The following is a 23,720-nucleotide window of genomic DNA, read 5'->3' on the forward strand; positions in this document are numbered from 1 at the left end:
CAGTAGTGCAGCGTATTTCATTACACGGTTTCAGTTAACTTCATACACTTTTTTCATAATTTTTATTGATGCGCCACCATATTTATTTTGAATTGGTTCATAGTGTTTGTAACTTGAAGCCTTTCAAGGTTAGCTTTGTAGCCATGTTTTGCTCATGTAGTAAGTCACTTTACGAGGTATTTATAAATGGTCTTCAACTTGAGTGTGTTAGGTTGGATGTCTCTGGCGCAGCAGCTGTGTGACATTCAACCCCTTATTTCACCACTCTGATTGATGCTGTATATTTTCACACAATGGAATATCATGTCAGAAAGTCTCTGACAAGGCGTTCTACATCATTTTAGTGACTAACATGTGGGCAATAAGTAAATTCCTAGAGTGGTACACCTTTTATCAAGGCTTGGTATCCAACCCCGTCCCCATTATTCTGTTTAAAAATATATATTTTTATTAGGGTTTACACTCAGAAGAGCTCATATAGTATAAGAACCTAAGAACCACAGGATGAGAAGACAACTCGTAGCAAAACATAACATGAGGCTATTACAGCAAGCAGTCCATATTATTTCATGGGACAATTCGCCTATTGATTGGAAAACTAGGAGTTGTAGTGGGGTCCTGCAGTAATTATGCAGGAGGACAGGTTCACCTGTCTCGCTCTGCAGTGCTACAGTTCATTATTGCAATATGAGGGTAATAGGATATGCCACTACTACGGAGGTTAACTAATACAACTCTAAAAAACCAGGGTCAATGGGTAGCTGTCCTCCCCATTAGCAGGTTTTTGAACAACCAACAGTTAGTGGCACCTGACCTGAACTCCAATGGAGATTTATCCTTCAGTGAAGCAGGAGGACTTCTTTGTGTGCATCTTCAGTACTTTCAGGGCTGGCTCTAGGTCGGTCCGATCGGTGCCACCGCACTGGGCGCTGACCTGGGGTAGGGGCCTCATGGTTATCATTTTAAGAGCACCTGATGCCGCATACATTGTCCCAGTAGTTTTAAGGCACAAATTAAAATGACAACACCGGTGATTAATGTTCTTTCTGGAGAGAGACTGGAGCTTTGTCTCTGGAACGTTTTGACTCATCATGGCGCAGTGGGTTCATATGCCTGCTGCAGAGAACGTGGCTCATTCATATCACAAAGTGCATTTAATATAAATTGATCAGTGGGTTACCGCTTTTGTCAGAGATCCTTTTGTTGCAGTTTATAAGTTAAAATCCTACTGTAGTGCAGTGAGCTATTAATTGCCATCAAAGATATGCATGCAAACTGCAAGGAAAATGTTAGAGCTATATATTTTTTGCCCATTTCGTAATCTTAATATTACAAAACGGGTTCATTTGGGTAGAAACCAATTCTTATTATTAAAGGAAACCCTAACAATGGTTTTACTGTTAAAGTTTTGAATTTGTGCTTTTCGAGTCCAAGGACCATTAAACTATAATGCCTACCAGTATGGATGAAATGTGCCTCTTACTCCTTGTAGGCCTCTGTCTTATGTAACATTTCCTATACACTGATTTACACAGCGATGTAAAGTGTCCTGACATCTTAAACTGGTGTGAGTGTCGCCATAAAATAAATGAATCTAAGAGACAGTGGTTATGGAGACTTGAGGGGCACTGTCAAATGGTGGTATTGAGGGAATCCATGGCAGAGGTGGCCATTGGGGGGCGCCAACAGACATTGTCACACAGGGCGCCACCAGTGCTAAAGCCGACCCTGAGTACTTTAGCTAGTTCCAGCAGCTTAAACAGTATCCTCTGCTACTTGCACAAAGGAGAAGGATTGACTTTCAGCCCCTCCTCCTGTGTCTTGATTTCCTCATGAAGCAAGAGCCTAGCAACAACTTTTGATTGTTCGGCATGCTGTCTGCCTCAAACCCAGATACATAGTAGACATTATGGGATGCCTCTGGGACCAGATTGCCATTAAACTGCACAGTACTGCAAGTATGGTTGATTGATTGCAAGACATTGGGGCACGTTTGGAGCTCCATGACCAATTGGCCATGGCCCAGTCACCACTGTTTCTGAATTGTGCGGGTCATGTAGGTCAGCTAAGAATGCGCCTTTTGACTTTGAAGAGGGGCTTTAGAGCCATATTAAGACCAGAAGCAGCCTTCCTTGGATGCCTCCTTAATAGAGTGGACATATGCCTCATGATGGAGCAAAAGGCTAGCAGCTGCAACCACAGTGCTGCTTTGAATACAGTTAACCTGCAAAGATTGCTGCTGAGATTTAAGGCAGAAGCATGTGCAAGAAACAGCTGCACTGGCTTAGTCTGTGTCAAAAAAAGATGTTACCCATTCACCTGATGAGTGTTTAACCTTGATACTGAGCAATGTTAGAATCTCCTTTCCCTTTATTGCTAAATAGGATGATACAGAGTTTCTTCAGATGCTTACTTAGAGTAATATGATAAAATGGAACTACCATACTCAATTAGTAGTTATATGAAACATAATAAAATCACTTTTTCCTTTTAGGAAAAACATAGTCTGGGTATTTTAACCCTTAGCTGAGGTGTTGCCACCTTGGGCTTCAGCCTTCACAGCGTTTTTTGAAAAAGGTATTTAGGGCAGGTTTGTATCTTTTTTCCCACCTGTTCTGGATTCCAAAGGGAACCAGGGTTTGTGGATGCCCCTAGAAGAAACAGTGAAAATAGGCAAAATATATCACCAAGCGGCGGGTGGGTGGTACTATAGGGTGGGGGGAGTTTACAAAAATGAAAAAGTGAGGTGCAAGAAATCATTTTCTTTTTCTGAAAATGGCAAAAAGAATTGTTGTGCTAACATCCCTATCTTGCCTGCTTTTAGGAAGAGTGAGATACTTTTTTACCACAGTTTTTCCATTTTTCTAAATAGTTGCCAATTTTACTATTTTTGTTGCTTCTATCTACTTGCAGTTTTTAGTGGAGACAGATCTGAAACAGATGGGTGACTGTAGACCGCTAAACATTTCAGAAAAGCAGAACAAAATCCAAAGTCAGCAAGTAGTGATGTATGTAGATTGCTCATTTTTTTCTCCAAAGAATCTAATTATTGCCATCAGAAAATAATTTAGATAACAATAGCTAACGTCATCCACAATTGTTCGCTCTGATGGCCAATTTGCAAAAGTAATATATCATTATGCTCATCAGATGCTTATAGTTTCAGGGATTTATAGTGTATGTTAGTTGTCCTAAAACACTCCATACCCAAGGCTAACAGGTGATCTGCAGCTTAAATTATTTTTCATTGCTTACCACCCATATACTAATTCTAATGGTACAATCTAATGAATTCATTTGAGTATAAAAGAATCCTTGGGATTTGTTAATGTGTATACATTTTATGAATATAAGAATAGTGGTTATGTATACAACTCTATAATTGGGGTTATCTGTATGACCATGGAATTCAGAGGATGATGCAGGCTTCCCACTTATTTACACTGACATTGTTATAAATTTTGAAGAGTCTTTTGCTTTTCTACTATATTAATCAAACAGCATATGCTATTTCCTTTGGCTTTTCATAGTTACCAGTGTAGCATAAACCTAACTGGAATGCGGCTAACCTCTGGACATTAATGGGAGGTGCTAGTGCATCATTTGGCGATATACCATTTAGATTACATGTGTGGGTGAGTTTATCGCACAAAAGGCAGTCATATAAAAGCCCACATTTTACAGCAAGTTATCAAATATGGGAATTCACGCATGCCTGTGAAATATGGTTTTAATTTTCATAATGTCAGCCCTCAAACCACTCTCTAGAGTTTTACCACTGTCTGACTACCAGGAATATGTAGAATGGAAGACGAAATGATTGACAAGGGTTTTTTAATTATACAGCAAAAAATGAAAATTATGTTGCACATTCTCTGCCAGTATTATTTTCGTCCCTTATAGCTGGATTTTTTTTTCAAAATCTGCAATTTGTGTAGCAAATTACATGACAAATACAGTAAATACATAATTATGTGGTAAGCACAGCAGCCGCCGAATCACAGAAAACGTCTTGCCACCACCTTTGTCCATTGTTCTATCAAAAACGTATTCTTGAAATGTAAACCTAAATATTCTAAATGCAATCAATAAATACTGTTAGCTGCAATTTCAAGATAACGATCACAAAATAGACAATATAAAAAATACGTAATGACTAAAATGTAATGTAGGCCTATTTTTCCATCACAGGTTTCAGGTGACATTTAAAAACCACTCAGCCTATAGCCTTGTTGTTTATAATGGCATCAGAAGCTCACAATGGCAATATTGGACCTTATTATGTGCTTGCCGGTTATGCATACTGTGTAAATTGTGTAATGATATTACATTTCCCATATTTATAATAGCATTGCTTTTCAAAAATATTAATATTTTTACACAATAAAGTATTACATCATTTTCCGGAAAATCACATATTTTAGGCTAAGAGCTCAAGCTAGAATTAGTAAATCTCATGTCCCAACTTCCGAAGTCAGAAGCCTAGCCAGAGACCACATCTTGATAACAACAATTGTGAATGCTATCAACAGTAATTGCATGAAGACCAAACAGCTCAGTGTGTTAGACCCATTCTATTACAAAGAATTATTGAATAGAAAGTAAACACAGGCTGGGCTACAGACAGTGCTGAGTTCGCCCTATACAGAGAAATAATGCAAATGATGCCAATCAATGGGTCTATGTTTTCTTTTTTCCCACCACACTGTAGCACATGTTCATAATTACAGGTGTAGAGTGATGGATGCAACCCTAAATATAAATAGGCCTAATGTTACAATTTCTTATGAGTGTGGTGAAATGATTGCCAATGTATCTTTATTGTTTGATAACTGCATGCTTGCTTACAGTTTTCCTTTTCCCAGTTTGAAATGGCTGGCATTCTATCAGACGAGTAGATTAAATCAAATGTGCGACATTCTTTCATGAGACACTATTTTTTTTTATTCAGAATATGGTAGAACAAGATAGCAGAGACTCTTTTTAGATTAGGGAAACAACAAGGCCCTGCAGTACTCTATATTTGGCTTGGTAAAAATGTTTTTGAAAATCTAGGGGCCTCATTTATGAGGCCGTGCGTCACTTTTACGCCGCCGGTGCGTCACTTTTTGTGACGCACCAGCACCGTAAATAATGTGCCTTGTTGCACCATATTTACAAAGTGACGCATCTAGGTAGATGCGTCACTTTGTAAACCCCTGCACTACATTATACCTGCGTCAGGTATAATGTATGCAGAGGGGTGTTCTGACGCAAGGAAGGGTCGTAGAAGTGACACAGTGAAATCTATGAGATTTCACTGCGTCACTTTTAGGACGCCGTTGCGTCAAAATCTTGCGCCTGCCTCACAGCAGGCGTAAGACTGACTCATGCCCTTTCACATGGGGCTTGCCCCATGTGAAAGGGAGCATTGCTGGACTTGCGTCACTTTTGTGACACACTCCAGCAATGCGTCACTTTTGCGCTTACAGATACGTCAGAAATACTGAGGTATCTGTAACTCCTTGCGACATGATGCGTCATACATTAAATATGACGCATCATTGGTGTCGCAAGGAGTGCGCAGTGAAAAGTGACGCATCGCTGTTTTCACGCAGCGATGCGTCACTTTTCATAAATGAGGCCCTAGGTTTTTAATTGAGTTAACTTTAGACGAGAAGGCAACATCTGGAGAATTAGTTGACTGCTCATCAATCATCCATATTTTCTGCAAAAAAAAGTCTGCAAACTGATCGCACCTCTTTATAGAGTGAGCGGCCTCCAAGTTACTGGTTGTAACTGGTGGTTGTTTTAATTCAATATTGACTTTGGAATCAGCCTTAGTGACTGGGTGAAGATAGGATTCTCTCTGAATAATATATTGGTTTAGCAACTTGTATGGCTTTTTTGAATACATTATTCAAATCGTACTTGCGTTGGTAGCAGCTGTAGTATAGCCCTGTCGCCAAATCCACTCGAGTTGGACTAATTGGCTCCTTGTTTTGGTTATTTTCTTACTAAATACAGTAATGGCTAACTCCACTCCACTCTTCTATTCTCGAGAGATACCGATTATCCGATAAGCTCGGCTGGTCATTTATTTACAGTCAGTCTTCTTTTAACCATAATTATGTAATAAAATGTACATTGAATTATTACTCTATGATTAAGTCACGTATGTCCCAATTAGTAACAACTGAACGGGCATTCAGCAGCGTTCCCTGACATATGCCTGCAATTTTTATATTTTTAAATTCACGACTGGCTCCACTTTCTCCTGATTCAAGGAATCCTTTTCACCTATTTCATGTACTTGCGTGATTAGTGAAGTGTACTAAAAGCCTATTTAATGTGTTATTATCCAGAGCTTCCGCATTTGTCAGTAGGGTGCATAGCTGCGCTGCAGAGAACCTAAACCGCAGTTTAACATTCAATGTCATTGGCGAGGAGCAGCATTCTAGGGTACATGCTCCAGTCAGACAAGCTTGTCTTTGTCTTTGGTGCAACCTTAAAGCACCCACTATGCACACATGCCTGCAGGAGCTTTAAGAAGATGGTCTCATTACTATTCCAGAGCAATTAGAGCCCCTCTAATCAAAATAGCCTCATAGAATTGCAAAAATGAAGTGTAAAGATGTAAAGAATGGAGTTGGAAGAATGAAAAATTCAACTCTCTTACAACTCCTAAGCAGTGGGGGCTGGTTAAATTTCAAAGTGGTGTGGCGTAAAAGTTCTTGACAAGTACCCGGTGGCCAGCATACCATACATGGATTTCGGGGGTTCCCCTCTCCCAAGAACATTTTGAAAAAAGAGAGGGTAGATGGTGCATTTTCGATCAATTTTAGAAAGCAAGAAGGTTAATATAGTGATTGAGAAAGTGTAGTTATGACATCAATAAAGAGTACAGGGAGCTTGAAATAAACGAGATGAGGTATAAATGGCCTAGTATCTGTTGCAGGACAGTTAAGATGTCTATCCATTTTTCTAATTGGATTTAGTCTTCCTTTAAGATTTTGCTCACAGCTGCAAACTCCTGCAAGTGGTACATCTCATGGGTCTCTGCTCTTGTGTACTGGTGTTAAAGCCTTTTTTACTTCCCACAAATGCAGTTTCAGCAACGGAGTGATAAATTACATGCACAGTCGCACATTTATTTTGGTCAAGTGAAAAAGAGTAAAAGACCCAGGTTTCTAAAATCATCAGCACAGTGGCCACTCAGCTCAGTGTCGGAGTTGGTATAATTTAATATTATAAAAGGCAAACTCTCAGAGGCACCATGGCATAACTCTTGATGGAATTTGTGTGCACTCGTGGTTTCTTATTTTTACAATTGTGTATTTGTTTATTGCGATTAAGGGGAAATGGTTGCGGCTGGCGTCCGAGCCGTGCTGTGTCCTCTGTCCCCAGTACACCTAACGTGCATGCTGGCCACCTGTGCATGCTGCTTAACACCAGATCTCTCGCTAGACATGCGCAGGAGATTTTCGACCTTTTAGAGTTGGAGAGGCCCCTCTGTCTCATGTTAACTGAGACGTGGCTGGGGGAGTTTTCCAACCCTGATGTGGCTGCGGCTATCCCTCCTGGCTACAGTATTTACAGGCAGGATAGACCCAGGGGTAGAGGTGGAGGAGTGGCCCTGGTGGTGCAGGAAAGCGTGGTTTGCTCCATCTTGCCGATTGATGACATCCGGGGCTCTGAGTCCCTTGCTTTCTCCATCTCCCTGGCCCCCCACCACTCCTTTAAGGGTTTGTTGGTGTACAGACCACCTGGCCCTTTGGGCACTTTTTTCGAAGATTTGGAGTCTGTCCTATCTGGGCTGGCGTTGAAAGCTGCTCAGTGTATTGTTGCCGGAGACTTTAACCTTCATATGGATATACCATCAGACCCGGATACCATCAAACTCCTGGAGGCCACCGCCCCCTTGGGTTTAACGCCATTTCTCGTGGGGCCCACCCATATGAAGGGGCACACCTTGGATCAGGTTTTTTCGACCTCCCCCCTTGAGGTGAAGGAGATAATTCCGGTGTTGTGGTCCGATCATTGGTTGGCCACATTTTTGGTCAAGGGTGTGATGAGACCTGTCAATATGGGGTCTCAGCAACAGCGACGCGCCCACCGGGCCTACCACTCGGTAACACCAGCAATGCTAGCACAGGCGGCTCTTGAGCACCCGTGCTTGTGCACGGGGGATCTTGAGAAGGACCTGGAAGCCCTGCAGGGCTGGTTAATGGATAGACTTAATGATCTTGCCCCAGTGATCGCCCCCCGTTCCACGATGAAACGGGTTTCGGCCCGTGGTTTACGGCGACACTGGCGTCGGCCCGGCAGTCCTGTAGGGCGGCGGAAAGAGCTTGGCGTGCCCAATACGATCCGGAGGCTAAACTGCTGTATAGATCTGCGGTGAAGGCCTACCAACGGGACATTCGTGCTGGAAAAAGGGTTTACCTTGCTGGGAGAATTGAGGCTGCCGCTAACTCCTGCAAGGAAATCTTTTCCATAGTGAGGGAATTTACAGCCCCTCGCTCGAATGTCGTCCATGATATGCCCCCTAAGTCTTGGGCGGCGGACCTTGCCAAGTTCTTCACGGACAAGATTAGGCTTATCCAGGATTCCCTTCACCTGGTGGCGCCTGCGGGTGCAACCTGGATAAGGGAGGACCTCCATCTTGCCGCCTCATCTGGCCCACTGTTGGCAGCTTTTCCCCCCCTGTCGGCCGCTGAGTCGTTAGGACTCTTGGGCGCTCTTAAATCTGGCTCGCCCTTGGACCCTTGTCCGGCAAAGTTTCTTGCGAGAATGGCGGAAGTCCTAAATCCTCTGGTCAACCCGCTGCTCAACCTTTCATTGAGCCAGGGCCTGGTCCCATTAGCCTGGAAGCAGGCTATGGTGATCCCCTTATTGAAAAAGCCTGGTCTTGATCCGGAGGCATTGGTCAATTATCGACCAATTTCACTCCTGCCTGCCTTGATGAAAGTCTTGGAGAAACACATTCAAATGGTGCTCTCCAATTTTTTGGAAGGGCATGAGCTCTTGCATCCGTCCCAGTCAGGCTTCCGCCCTAGTCTCAGTCCCGAGACCGCACTTCTGGAGGTGTCAGAAGACATCAAAGGAGTTTTGGACTCCGGAGGCAGGGCCATGCTGGTCATGTTGGACCTGTCGGCGGCATTTGACACCGTCCCCCATGAACGCCTGCTCTCGATACTTTTCGAGATAGGCCTCAGGGGGACGGTGCTCAGCTGGTTTTCTTCATTTCTAGCCGACCGCCGACAAACGGTCTGGACCACGCCGGATTCTGCTGTGATGCCGCCATTGGGTGTTGGGGTCCCTCAGGGCTCTATTTTGAGCCCGACCCTATTTAACATCTTCATGACCCCTTTGGCGGCTCTGGCGGAGTCTTGCGGGGCCCGGATCGTGTCCTATGCTGACGACACTCAGCTCCTCTTCTCCTGTGAGAGGGGAGGAGATTTTAATGGGGAGAGCATCCGGGAGTGCCTTGGGGCTGTTTTCAGATGGTTTAATCTGGGTGGCCTCAAGTGCAACCCCAAGAAATCTGAGGTGCTCTTCTTCGGGTGTACGTCTGAGCCTGACTGGCATGACTGGTGGCCTATAGACATGTCTCCCCCTTCTGCCCCATCTGCAGTGGCCAAGAATCTGGGTGTCAAGATGGACAAGGGTCTGTCAATGAGAGCCCAGATTCTGGGAGTGACGGGCACCTGCTTTGGTCTCCTGAAGGTATTAAGAAAGTTTCTACCCCTGTTATCGGAAGAACACCGGAAACTGACTGTGCAGGCTCTGATCGGGTCCAGGTTGGACTATGCCAACGTCCTATACCTGGGCCTGCCGGAGTATCTGCTACAGCGCCTTCAGGTGACACAAAATGCGGCGGCGAGAGCCATTTATGGTCTTAATAGGCGAGCTAGGGCGTCATGCCTCTTGCAGGCCTTGCACTGGCTGCCTATTCGTAAGCGCATTATCTTTAAGACGCTGACTCTGACCTATAAGGCCCTACACTCTGGAGGTGCGAAGTACCTCCAAAGGAGAGTGTCCTTTTATCAACCGGCACGGGCACTTAGATCAGAGTCACAGCTGCTGGCAGTTGTACCGCGTATTCAAAAAGCCCGCATTGGGGGTCGCTCCTTTGGTCTGCGTGCCCCCCAGCTGTGGAATGCTCTGCCACTGACACTTCGTGGTGCCACGAGTTTACTGGCTTTCAGGAAAGGTCTTAAAACCTGGCTGTTTACTTTATAGGTTTCTTTTTCTGTTTATCACATCTTTTTGTCTGCTTTGTTGTCGTGTTGTGTTACCTATTGTAGGTCTCGCTGTGAAAGCGCCAGGATACTCTTTTTGAGTCGCTGTGCGCTATAAAAATAAAATGTAACATAACATAACATAACATAACATAACATGAATGCGGATCAGTCACTCTGAACACAGATATAGGGAAACATACCTCTATGGAGTTTGGTGTGATTGCAACATGCCTGACAGTAGGGGCACTCGGAGTATGAAAATTAGGGGAAGGGGTTTTATAGTTGAAGAAGAAAAAAAGCTTGAAGGGGAGATAAATAGACACAGGACAGAGATTAGTAACGGGAAAAAATAAATTGCGCACTTCGCCGAGACATTTGTATCTCGAGCCAAGTCTTGTCTGTGAGAAAATTATGCAACCAGATTTAGCATAAAGAAAACAGAAATTGCATTCAATACATAGAGCATACAAACCAACAAGGCAATATTATACTCCTAAAACATGCTATGTAGAAACACTGTTATGAAGCTCTGTATAAATTCAACTATAGAGTACAGAGGGCCTATGGCACGTCTTATACCGGACACTCGCACATCATTCATGGTAGGTCAAAGGTCAAATTCCCGATAATACTGTATGCTGACCACTGGTGGGGTGAACGCTGATAAAAGACCATGTGCAGCCACTTGGTGGGAGGCTGCGCTAAATGTAAACCATGGAATTGAATTCAAGAGAGATACCCCGCCAGGTCCAACAATAGACTTAAGCACACATCAAAAGGAACAGAATTAACACAGATTACCAATCACAAAACGTTTTTCTGATGCAATTCTATGAATGGAAAGTTTTAGCTGATAATGGAGAAATGTCCTGCCTGCGGAAAGTAGAGGGCTCCACGTTTCTGACCCTTACTGAAACAATGTGAGCCATTTTTTTCATGACTGACCCAGTACAGAAAATCCACGGACTCTCCCGAGACTAGACAGCCAGCGTCGTGCCACACTGACAATCATCCCTATTTTTCAACTTATTGCGCTGTAAAGAAGGGACTAGAAACCATAAACGTAATTCCTAGCTTTACTTCAGCTTTCGAGGCAATGTCAACCTTACATGAACATAGCAACGCAAATTCATGAATAAACAAAGCAAAGCGAAAAGAAGGGCACCTACAAAAGAAAGGCACAGCAAATGTTTCTATGTAGTGCATACCTATATTAACAGTAGAAGATAATGAGCTGAATACACCGTATTTCCAGTCGCGGCCGGCATTACGGGCGGGTGGGGGGGTGGAAATGGGGTCGTCGCGCTGTGGAGGGGATGCGGGGGGAGGCGGGAGGGGTTTAATGGAAAAAAATATATGAAATAAAAGTAAAACTTACCGTCCCGAGACTCCCGACTCCTGCCGTCCTTTTGTCTATGTATGCTGCAGTATACATAGAGAACAGGGAGAGTGGGCGGTGTTGCTCGAGGGCAGGGGGGAGTGGCTTGCCCACTGTTGTTCATACTGACTGTTTGGGCAGCCTCAGGCTGCCCAAACAGTCAGTATGAACAACCGTGGGCAAGCCACTACCCCCTACCCTCGAGCAGGACTGCCCACCCCTAACCAAGAACCTGCTTTCTCGCCGTGCGAGAAGGCAGAAACAAATGGTAGTTATTACCATTTATGTTTCTGCCTTCTCGCACGGCGAGAAAGCAGGGGGACGGCACCCAACCGCCTCTATAGGGAGCTGCCACTGCTCCTAAGTAACATAAGTACACACTGCCACAGCAATTACAACAGTAACTGGTACAACAGTACCAATATCAGGCTCAAACAATAAAAGATCACTCCCACCAAAACAAGCAGCAAAACACCTTCTTCTAAGCAAATGTCTGCTTGTACGAGTGTCTCACAGTTTTACCACCACAGACGTGTCTGCATGCACTTTAAGTAGATGGCATTGTTACAAGCACTACATATATTATCATCAAAATGATATGTCTCCTTAAAGTATATTACCGTGTGCCTGTTTTACAATCTCCAACTGCTTGTCATCCTATTATTTTTGCATAATGGGCACAGACCTGTTGCAGTGAACTATGCAGCTTTAAGTGCTCTCCTGAAGCACCACACCAGTGTTGCCTGAAAACAAATTACCCAGTGTTCCAATGTTGCACGTGGCTGAGAGTTACATCTACCAGTGCCCGCCCCCTTTTGATGCATCAACCAGGGATCTCCTGAGGCCAAAAAAATGTAGTCCACCATGGCACATTACACTATGCCCCTCTGTTCCACCAGCCCATGGCTGGTCCATTTGGGCTGAGGGGCCAAGCCCCCCCCACATTTTTCCCCTCAGAAAATTGTCTTTCAGGCTGAACAAATATCAGCCTGACAGACACTTTCAGGTCAGACAGCTAGGAGCCAGACATGAGCTAAATGAGCAGGCTTCTGACTGCCTTAGCGGAACTTTGCTGTGCTGAGGAAGACACATTCCTGTGGGCATGACCTCCTCAGCAAAGCACCCTGATGCCCTCCCCTCAGTGACAAGGGGTAGCATCACTGATTGCCTCACACCTGGGCACTCCGTTTTAAGCCCTGAAGCGCCCAGGGTTGAGTGCCAATCAGTGACACAGTCTCACTCACCCCATCCTACTCTGTGATGATGCTGGGACTGCTGCCTTCCCTAAGGTCAGCCACCAATGATGAAAGGCAGCCAGGAGACCTCAGAGGCACTGCTGCAGCTAAGTGTGTGTTTTTTAAAATTAATGCTTTGAGCATGCTTTTGTGTATGTATGAATGTTTGGTAATGAGAGTTGTGAATGGATTTGTTTGTGTGTGCGTGAGTGTGAATGCATGGCTGTGAGTGTGTATTTGAATGTGTGCTTGTGTCCCATCTGCCCCTCCCTCCTAAAATTACCGGCTGCCACTGTGTTTCACATTTCTATGTGCCTCACTCGCTTGTGCAACCTTGAGCTCTCCATTGTGCCCTCCTTTAATGCTTTGTTTATGCGATGCCTTTTTAAAAGGTTAGGTATGACTGTTGGTCTGTTTGCATTCACCACTCCATTTGTATCTGTATGCATAATTGCCTTCACATTTTTGGACTTTGTGAAAATGGGTTTGTGCAGATGCGTGCATGTGCGTGCTGTAAGTGTACCCTTACAGTGTGTGCCCCTTTATACTTGCACCGAACTAGAGCCAAACCTGCCAACTTTGCCAGTACTTGTTTAAAAAGGTGTGGTCTTTGTTTGTAGCATTTCCCCACCTTTGAGGCTAAAGTACTACCAGTAATGAAATGTCTTTAACACAGATTTACTGACAGTTTTCTCAATTAATCGTATCCTAATTGCACTTGTTAGTTAAGATCCGTTAAATTGATCCTTATTTTTTTTTTTAAACTTTTTTACTTCCATCTTCATCCTCCAGAAAAGGTTCATGAGGAGATTGACCGTGTGATTGGCCCAAACCGCTCAGCGGTCTATGAGGACAGGAGCCAAATGCCCTATACAGATGCTGTGATCCATGAAATGCAGAGATTTGCTGACATTCTTCCAATGAACCTCCCACACCAGGTGACGCAAGACATCACCTTTCGGGGTTACTGTATTCCTAAGGTGAGGATTATTGTTATGTGCTCTCAATTATTTTAGATTGCTAAAAAAAATGGAACATGCACTGGCACTGCTGGAGTAATGACTTACAGGGTCAGCAGCGGCTGTTACGGGGCAGTAGTGGAGAGGCAGGGGGAGGCTGGTGGGGTTTAAGAAATTGTTTTTAATTCACTTACCTGCCCTGCCAGCCGCTGCTTCTCCTCTGTCCTCTTCTTTCCAGCAGGAACAGACTTCCCTAGCCAATCATGACCCTGCTATCACCAGCATAACAGCAGAGTCGTGATTGGTCTGAGCACCATGGTTTAGCACTCAGAGAGTAAGTGGGAGCCTCTGCATGCTCTCCACCCAGGCTGTGCATTACCGTCTGGTGGAGAACATGCTAAGTGCGCATGACTGTTTGGCCGGCTGTTGCGCACTTAGAAAGAGCTCACCACTTCTTCTCCTGTTCTGTGGGCAGCCATGCCCTACACCTTCAGAGCCTTCTGAAAAATAAAAGGACAATAACGTAGTATTATCATCATTTTAATATTCCTGTGGGAATGACGCCCCTCCGCCTTAGGGGAGTCCAGCTGTAATTTCACTGTATTTTCTCAATGCAAAACATCCTTTACCTCTACTTTACCGCTTTAAAGGTGATGGACCTTTGTCACCTGGTATCAATTCCAGGAGACTTTTCATAAACATGAAAAATCTAAATGTAATTAATATTTAAGCCAATAAAGAGAACTGTGAGTATTTTAAAGCGTTTTATTTTCTAGTTAAAGTTAAGGTTCTCTGACCCTTTATTCATTAGTCAAATATCAATCAGGTTACAGAATTGAAAATAGGAGAAATAGAATCAATACAGAACACATTACAAATTGAATACAAGGCATTCCATACAGGAAGGGAATGAGGCATCAAATGCCAGTCAAAATTATTTAAAGAGTTCAGGAAAATACAATTCAAGAGTGAGTTTTGCAAGGCTAATCAATAATTAATAATTGGCAAAAATCTCCCATGAAGAGAAATAAATGCATAAGACAAATAAATCTTGTAAAAACTAGTTAATTAGTCAAAGCATAAACTTAGAGTTTTAGCATCTAAATCTAAACCTGTTCCATCAGCTACTCTCTTTGCCTTGGTCTGTTCATCTGTCTCTCTCCCTCTCCATATCTGACAGAGAGTGGCTGCTCCTTGAAAAGGCCCCTCCTTCACAAATGAATTATGAAGCATAACATGTGCGCCCTGATGAAGGAATTTAAATATACGTCTTTGGTACTTTCCGAAACGCGCGTCAGCGCTTTTCTCCCTTGTATGCTACAGTTGTGAATTGTCTAGTTCCTCGTTGCTTGTAATGTGTGATGTTTTTTTCTATTTTCTAATGTATTTTTTATTATTTGGTTGTTTTCTTTGTAACTGTGTCTTGGCTGCTGGACTCATATAGTGTGAACCTTTATTTGTAGATTTTTTTGAATTTTGTAAATCATGGGCTGTCTTTTCATTGTCTCTTCTTTGCATGTTTTATGAATTTTTATGTGTTATCCAGATGAAGATTAGATCATTGTAATATGTTCTTTGTATTTTTACTAAATGAATTCATGTATGTGTTCTATTTTATAACTTTTCTATTTTCCCAAAAAAGAGAATGATAAAATTTTGAATAATGGAAAATAAATAATGAAATCGAATTGAGCTGTTCTGTGGGTGGAATTTTTCTATATCTTGGAACTTTTTTCCTATTTTTATTGTTAGTTGGGGGCATCCTTTACATGTTACTTAGTATGTATCTTCCCCTGGTGGGATGTTCCCTTTGGATTAGCTTTCTCAGGGTCCCTCTTGTGTTTATTTAACCCTCCTTTACAAGACCACAGAGGAATGTGATCTGCCTTGCCAAAAACATGACGTGCAAGGCTAGCTTATGCCTCTCTGCCCACTCCTCCGTCTGAGTCTCCTCGGACGCAATCTCCTCCCAGGCTGCACCCGCAACGTTCACGTACCTAACCCATATGTCTGGTCATGATCTGCTCCTCTCCCCTTCTCTCCTTTAATATCTCTTTTTTTTAAATATCTTTATTAGCCTTTTTCCAATTTACACAAATATCCCCACTTGCGACCCTGATCCATGTCCGAACAGAACATAACACAAGTTTGAATACATAGTTCGACGGAGTAATCCGTTAAGTACAAAGGTGTAGAGTGATTTTCTGACATATACACATTACAGTTTATCAAAAATAAACACAATTCTTATTTCATTGCTATTTCTCAATATATACCCGGGTATCTATAAGGGACATCAATTGATCCTAGCTGTGCCTTTGTATCCATTGTAGCAGTGGGTCCCAGATCATCATACCTCTTTTGCGTTTGTTATGACCTTTGTTTATATATATGGCCACTTCAAGTCTACATATTGCGAGCACCCTAACCCTCCATTGTAGAAAAGCCTGCGGGTTTGGATCCAACCATGATGAGGCTATGCATAGCTGTAAAACGGCCATTGCCACAAAGATCAGTCCTTGCATATGTTTCGGCCGACTATCATTTGCTAAGCCTAATATGATCTCTTCGGTTGTGATACTCACTTTTATTTGACATATTTCAGTTAAGAAGCTGGATATTTCTGCTATCAGATTTGCCGATACATTGCCAGAGGCAAACATGTGAACAATATCGGCCTCGAACAATGTGCAGAGAGGACATGTAGTTCCCTTTCCGGTCCCCCATTTTGCTATTTTATGCGGTGTATAGTATAATGAGAAAAACGTTTTATAAAATTGAGCTAGTAGTTTTGTTGACATCAGGCAAGTCTGAGATAGTTCATAGGAGTGAAGGGGGATTTGGGGTGATACTCCTAACTTAACCTGCCAGATGGCCATCTGTTTATCCATGTCATCTGGCAATAAAGAGATCAGAGTCTCATATATCTCCCCAATCTTTAGGGTAGATTTTTTGCAGCGATTCTCTATCATTTGGCTTGATTGAAATTTTACCCGACCTCCCCCCTTTTTTGAGAGAAAATCTCTGACTTGAAGAAATTAAAAAAAATCCCTGTAGCTAATACTGTACTCAATACGTAACTCATCAAATGTTTTTAACCCGGTCAATAAATAAAAACAGCCGAGCTGGACCATTCCTCCTCTGGGAGATCATCATTATTGCCCACAGGGGTATATTGAGAATAACGGCCAAGTCCCAGTGATTTCCGAACATTCCCCCACACCTTGTATATACCAGAGATGGTCTTAAATTTGACTTTTTTGCATTAGCTATCATTAACACGTCGCCAGAGGCATCCTTCACAACCCTCCCCCAGGATAAGTTCTTGTGGGGTAGGTATATTACAGTCTTTAGGTTCTACAGAGATGACTGCCACGCAGTATCTTAATACGGTAGCCCAATAATATAGCTTAAAGCTGGGCATTGCCAAACCCCCTCTTTCTTTTGGCAGAGATATCCATCTGAGGGCCCAACGAGGTTTCTTATATCCCCATATAAACCTTGAGAACATAGACTCAATAGTTTTGAATAGCTGCGGAGAAAATTCCAAACATATTGACCTAAAAAAATATAAAAATATAGGTAGAAAAAGCATTTTGACTACAGTACATGTGCCACCTATAGTTAAATGAAGATTGTTCAGTTGGACCAGTTCTTTTCTTGTGCGTTGGATCAGTGGTTCAACATTATTACTAACTATGTTTTCTATTTTGGCCGTTATGCTAACCCCCAGGTATGTGGCTTTATCGGTAACTCTTGCATCCCTCATCCTGATTTTGTCATTAAGCACAATCTGAGTTTTGCCTGAGTTAATTTTGTACCCGGAGACTACTCCAAACCTCAATTCCTTCTCCGCTATCACGTTTATGGCCCTGATGGGATCGCCGGTGACAAGAGCGTTGTCGTCTGCATACACTAGAGTTTTTGTATTGTGATTACGTGCCCGGACGGGAGGTATTAGCATATTTTTTTCCAACCTTCCGATGAATGGGTTGATATAGATTGCAAATAGAAGAGGAGAGCAGGGGCACCCCTGCCTCGTCCCCCTAGTGATGGTGAATCTTTCAGATAAAACCCTGTTGAGCAATACGCTAGCACCTGGATCAACGTATAGCATTTGGATGGCTTTTATGAATCCTTCACTGATTCCATTGTGCAACATGGCTGCTCACAGAAATTTCCAGGAGTCTCCTGTTGCCTCTGTGTAATCAAAGAGAGATATTACCCTTGGAACATGGTCAATTATAGACCTGCCGGGAATAAACCCATGCTGGCGGTCCGAGATGATTTTATGTATAATTGGCGCCAGTCGAGTAGCTAAGAGTTTGGAATGAATCTTAGAATCCCCGTTTATTAATGTAATAGGGCGATAGGAGCCCATTTCCAAAGGATCCTTGTTCTTTGATTTTAAATGACCACGATTTTAGCGGATGACCATGAGGCAGGTGGTTTCCCCCCCTCAAAGATATGAACAAATAATTCCAGAATTATCTCTTTGAGCTGGGGTGGGAACTTGATATAAAACTCTGTTGGGATGCCATCTATACCTGCTGCTTTCCCTATAGCCAGGGTGCCCATAGCGAGAAAGATCTCCTGCCAGTAAAGAGGGTTGACTAGACTGTCTTGATCCTCTTTCACCAATCTGACAGCTGTATGTAAATCTAGATAAGCTTCAGGATTTCCCTGGTCACCTTCAACTTCTTCGTATAGCTCCTGATAACATTGTTTAAATGAAGGTCTTATTTCAGAGGATTCAGATCTCAGACCGAGTTCTGGATCCTTGATTTCTTTCACTATGTTAGCTGATGTTTCTTCTCGAGTACGAAACGCCAATTGATGACCCACTTGTTCACTTACTTCATACATTTTTTCTTTATAGATAGTTGCTTTGGCTACAGCTCTCTCCATTAATATTTCAGAAATATAGTTTTTAGCGATTGCCACCCGACTCAGTTCGCTATCCGTTACCCTCCCCTCCTGGACCGCTTTAACCAGATCTCTCTCAGCCCTGGCCAAATTCTGCTGTAGTATTGCCATCTTTTGTTTGCCCTCTTTATTAGCATTAAAAGAAATTTGCATAGGTTCACCTCTGATATTTGCCTTTAGTGTGTCCCAAATCACATAAATTGCGGCACTAACCAGGTTATCCGCCAGAAAGCCCGAGATCCAATTCCTCGTGTGTTGGCAGTATTTCTCATTCCTCATTAGCGCTCTTTCAAATGTCCATGTCCTTACCATGGATTTATTTACTCCACATGCAAAACTCAACTTTAATGGATTATGGTCCGATAGAACCCTTGGTAGTTTTTCTATTACACAAGTAGATCTCAGGGCATTAGATATGAGCACATAGTCTAACCGTACATGTCGCGATTGCGGGTGAGAAAAATACGTGAATCGCGGATCCCCAGAATGTTTCAGTCGCCACCCATCAATCAGTCCATGTAACAAACAAAAATCTTTTAGTGCCTGGAAAACTTTCACTTCCTGCCTTGGTATTTGAAATCTGGGCCCAGAGACCAATTACCTGGCAAGTGTAAGTTAAGATCCCCACATACAATCAGAGGGAGGAGCCAATGTGCCAGTCCATTGGCAACGCTAACCAACACACCTGGATCGTCACTAACATTTCCATAGATGGTACATAATGTCACCTGGCTTTCCCCATTATTATAGTGGCATTCAGTAATTGCCCATCGTCCGAATTTATCGACTAATGACCGTGTAAGTCCCCCCCTTTTGCCAAGATGAGCACTCCCTTTGTTCGCGCCCCCTGTGTCGAAGCCGTGCTGAGCTGATACCCAAGTGTTTTAAGCAAATATTGTTGCAACCCCTCGATGTGAGTCTCTTGTAGACATATAATGTTGGCCTCCGTCATCCCTAATCCTACCGCTACTTTCTGTCTTTTCCTTACATCATTAAGGCCACATATATTAATCGAGACAATTTTTAGCCTAGCCATGTGAGTATTTGTTTAGCCCATCGATCCTTTACCATAATAGTGTTTTTTTATTTATTTTGCTTCTCTTTCCGACACGCTCCTCCCACCTTGCACCTTTTGAATATATCTTGTGTTTGAAAAACTCCTTGGTCTTGCCCTCCCTCCTCCCCCCCACCATTATCAAACCCACCAGGATCAATCCTGAGCCTGTGTGTTAGCGTCTAACCAATCTCACCCACTCTCCACAACCCCCTTCCCCCATGACCATGAAACACAGAGAAGAAACACATGTCTTGCCCTGGTTATTTACCCGACTTTCCCTCTTCCCTGCTGGAGTGACAGAGAAAAAAAAAGGAACAAAAACACCAAAAAAACATGATGTGCTCATAGTTAAATCATACAGAGTTATCTAAATACTACCACAACAGTCCATCATATAAAAAAACGCCTATCGGTTACTCCCAGAGGCCCCATTTTTCCCTGCGATAATTTCCTTTAGAGACTGTTCTGCTTGTATCTCTGAGGTAAAAAACAGGGTTCGACCCTGTGAGATCACTTTCAGTTTGGCAGGGTTCTGAAGAAAAGCGACAGCCCCGGCTTTCTGGAAGGGTGTAATCAGCTGTCGGAGTGTCCATCGTCTCTCCACCGAGGCATGTGCAAAATCCGGTTTAGCAAACACTGAAACGCTTTCCCAATTCCGTCTTTTATTAGGCCTGGCAAGGTCGTATACAGCCTATCGCAGTAGGAAGTTGCCAAAAAATACTAAGATGACTCTTGGGAACGCTTGATCATTGCGAGGGTGCTTGGGCATTGAGAACGGGAATTTGTGCACACAATGGACTTCTTTGTCCCAATCCCATTGCACCAGTTCGGGAAATGCACAGTTTATGGTGAATGTACGTATATCATTTCCTTCGCTATTCTCAGGGATCAATCAATCAATACATTTATAGAGCGCGCTACTCACCCGTGAGGGTCTCAAGGCGCTGAAGGGGGGGGGGTGCTGTTACTGCTCGAATAGCCAGGTCTAAAGGTTCTTCCTGAAGGTGAGGTGGTCCTGGGTCAGTCGTAGGTGTGCGGGGAGGGAGTTCCATCTCTTGGCGGCCAGGAAGGAGAACGATCTTCCTCCGGTTGTGGTTCTGCGGATCCGTGGGACGATGGCGAGGGCGAGGCTGGCGGAGCGGAGCTGGCAGGTGGGAGTGTAGAACGAGAGGCGGTTGTTGAGGTATTCGGGGCCCATGTCGTGGAGCGCTTTGTGTGCGTGGGTGAGGAGCCCGAACGTGATCCTCTTGCTGACGGGGAGCCAGTGCAGGTTTCCCAGGTGGGGTGTTATGTGCCTGCGGCGAGGGATGTCGAGGATGAGTCGTGCGTTCCCGTAGTCCAGTCGGCTGGTGACGAGGGCCTGGGTGACTGTCTTTCTGGTTTCGGTGAGGATCCACCGGAAGATCTTTCGGAGCATGCGCAGGGTGTTGAAGCATGACAATGAGATGGCGTTGACTTGTTTGATCATCATGAGGGAGGAGTCCAGGATAAATCCCGGGTTGTGAGCGTGGTCCGTGGGTGTCGGTGTGGTGCCCAGCGCTGTGGGCCACCAGGAGTCGTCCCAGGCGGACGGGGATTGTCCGAGGATGAAGACCTCCGTCTTATCTGAGTTGAGTTTCAGACGGCTGAGCTTCATCCATTCTGCGACGTCTTTCATTCCTTCCTGGAGGTTGGTTTTGGCGGTGGCTGGGTCTTTGGTGAGGGAGAGTATCAGCTGGGTGTCGTCGGAGATGATTTGAGGTTGTGATTGCAAGCGATGGCGGTGAGGGGGCTCATGTAGATATTGAAGAGGGTTGGACTGAGCGAGGAGCCTTGGGGTACGCCGCAGATGATCTTGGTGGCCGTGGAGCGGAAGGGGGGGAGGCTCTGGGTTCTGTCGGAGAGGAATGAGGTGATCCAGTCCAGGGCTTTTCATTGGATCCCAGTGTTGTGGAGGCGGGTTATTAAGGTGCGGTGGCAGACGGTATCGAAGGTGGCCGAGAGGTTTAGGAGGAGGAGAGCGGTTGTATCCCTGTTGTCCATCAGGGTCCTGATGTCATCGGTGGCTGCGATGAGGGCGGTCTCGGTGCTACGGTTGGCTCGGAATCCGGACTGGGATGGGTCGAGCGAGTTATTTGCTTTGAGGAATGCAGTCAGTTGTTTGTTGACGGTCTTCTCGATGACTTTAGCGGGGAAGGGAAGGAGAGAGATGGGGCAAAAGTTCTTGAAGTCTTTAGGGTCGGCTGAGGGTTTCTTCAGTAGGGCGTTGATCTTTACGTGCTTCCAGCTTTCTGCGAAGGTGGCTGACGCAAAGGAGTTGTTTATGATGTTCCGGAGGTGGGGTGCGATGATGGCGTCGGCTTTGTTGAAGATGTGGTGAGGGCATGGGTCAGAGGGAGAGCCAGAGTGGATGGTGTTCATGACGTGGGTGGTGAGGGTGGTGGGTGTGATTGTTGGTTCGGTGGTTGGAGGCGGGGTTTGGGTGCTGTATGTCTGTTGTCTTGCGGTAGAAGAACGTGGCGAGAGAGTTGCAGAGGTCTTGCGACGGTGCAATGTCGTTGTTGCTGGCCCTGGGGTTGGAGAGTTCTTTTACGATGTTGAAGAGTTCCTTGTTGTTATGGGTGTTGTTGTCCAGCCGGTCTTTAAACAATGTCCTTTTGGTGGTGCAGATCAGCTGGTGGTGTTCGCGAGTGGCGTTCTTGAGGGCTGTCATGTTTTCTGTTGTCCATTTGTGGCGCCAGGTTTTTTCGAGGGTTCGGCAGTATTTCTTTGAGGCTTTGAGGGCGTTGGTGAACCACATGATTTTCCTGTTGCTGGTCTTGTCTGGGGGTTCTTGAGAGGAGCGAGGTCGTCGGCGCAGTTGGTGATCCATTGTGCGAGGTTCTGGGCTGCGTTGTTGGTGTCAGGGGTGTCGACTGGTGGGTTCAGGCTCAGCGATGTGGTTAGCTGGTCTGTGGTGACTTTGCTCCAGCTTCTGCGGGGGATATGTTGCGTTGGGTGGTGGGATGTAGTCTTCTTGAAAGTGAAGTGGATGCAGCTGTGGTCTGTCCAGTGTAGTCCGGTGGTGTGGCTGAAGGAGACGTGGTTGCCAGTGGAGAAAATGGGGTCGAGCGTGTGGCCGGCGTAGTGGGTGGGGGTGTTCACCAGTTGCTTGAGTCCGAGGTTGGCGAAGTTGTCGAGTAGGGTGGTGGTGTTGCTGTTGTTGTTGTTCTCCAGGAGTAAGTTCAGGTCCCCTAGGAGGATGTATTCGGGTGATGCTAGGGCGTGCGGGCAGATGAAGTCGGCGAAGATTTTGCTGAATTGTGTGCGCGGGCCCGGGGGTCTGTAGATGAGTGTGGTCTTGGGGTTGGTGTGGATCTGGAAGTGTAGGTGTCCGGCGGCGGAGATTGCGTCTTCGGCGTTGGTTGTGACGCTGATAGTGTTCCTGTAGATGATGGCGATTCCTCCTCCGTTTTGGTTGACGCGGTCCTTCCGGGTGATTTTGTAGACGGCCCGGGATGGCTATGGCGATGTCGGGAGCCGAGGAGGCGTTCATCCAGTTTTCCGCGAGAAAGGCGACGTCAGGTGCTGTAGTATCGAGGAGGTCCCAGAGTTTGATGGCGTGTTTGTGGACGGAGCGGGCGTTGAGGAGGATGCACTTGAGGTTGTTGTTGTTGTTGCTTTGATCAGTGTGCGGGGTGCAGGTTCGGAGGCATGTGCATTTGCAGGTTTGGCAGGCAAAGGGTCCGTGAGTTCGTTTCGGAGTGGCTCGGTAGCAGGCGGGTGAGCGTCCGGTGTTGAGTGCGTTGAGGGTGGCGGTGTCGTATCTCAGTCGTGAGCCCTGGCTCTTGTGGGGGCCAGGGGTTCTGGCGCTGGGCGCGGTCCAGGCGCAGACGGGCTTGCCTTTGATGCGCCAGCGGCGCGCCCGCTGAGTGGCCGCTGTGCGGCTTCCATATGAGGGGCTGTGGGAGGGAGGAGCAG

At 45.0% G+C, this 23,720-nt stretch overlaps 1 protein-coding gene across 1 annotated transcript in view; it reads left to right on the forward strand.

The window, feature by feature from the left end:
- Positions 1 to 23,720, forward strand: part of LOC144781942 (cytochrome P450 2G1-like) — a 410,077-nt gene that overhangs the window by 337,896 nt on the left and 48,461 nt on the right. Inside the window, exon 7 of the mRNA XM_078661035.1 lies at positions 13,632 to 13,819. Coding sequence (XP_078517161.1) covers positions 13,632 to 13,819 — 188 coding nt within the window. The remainder of the gene's footprint in view (positions 1 to 13,631; positions 13,820 to 23,720) is intronic.

Source organism: Lissotriton helveticus, chromosome 9 (assembly GCF_964261635.1).
Source record: "Lissotriton helveticus chromosome 9, aLisHel1.1, whole genome shotgun sequence".
In the NCBI taxonomy this organism is placed as follows: domain Eukaryota; kingdom Metazoa; phylum Chordata; class Amphibia; order Caudata; family Salamandridae; genus Lissotriton; species Lissotriton helveticus.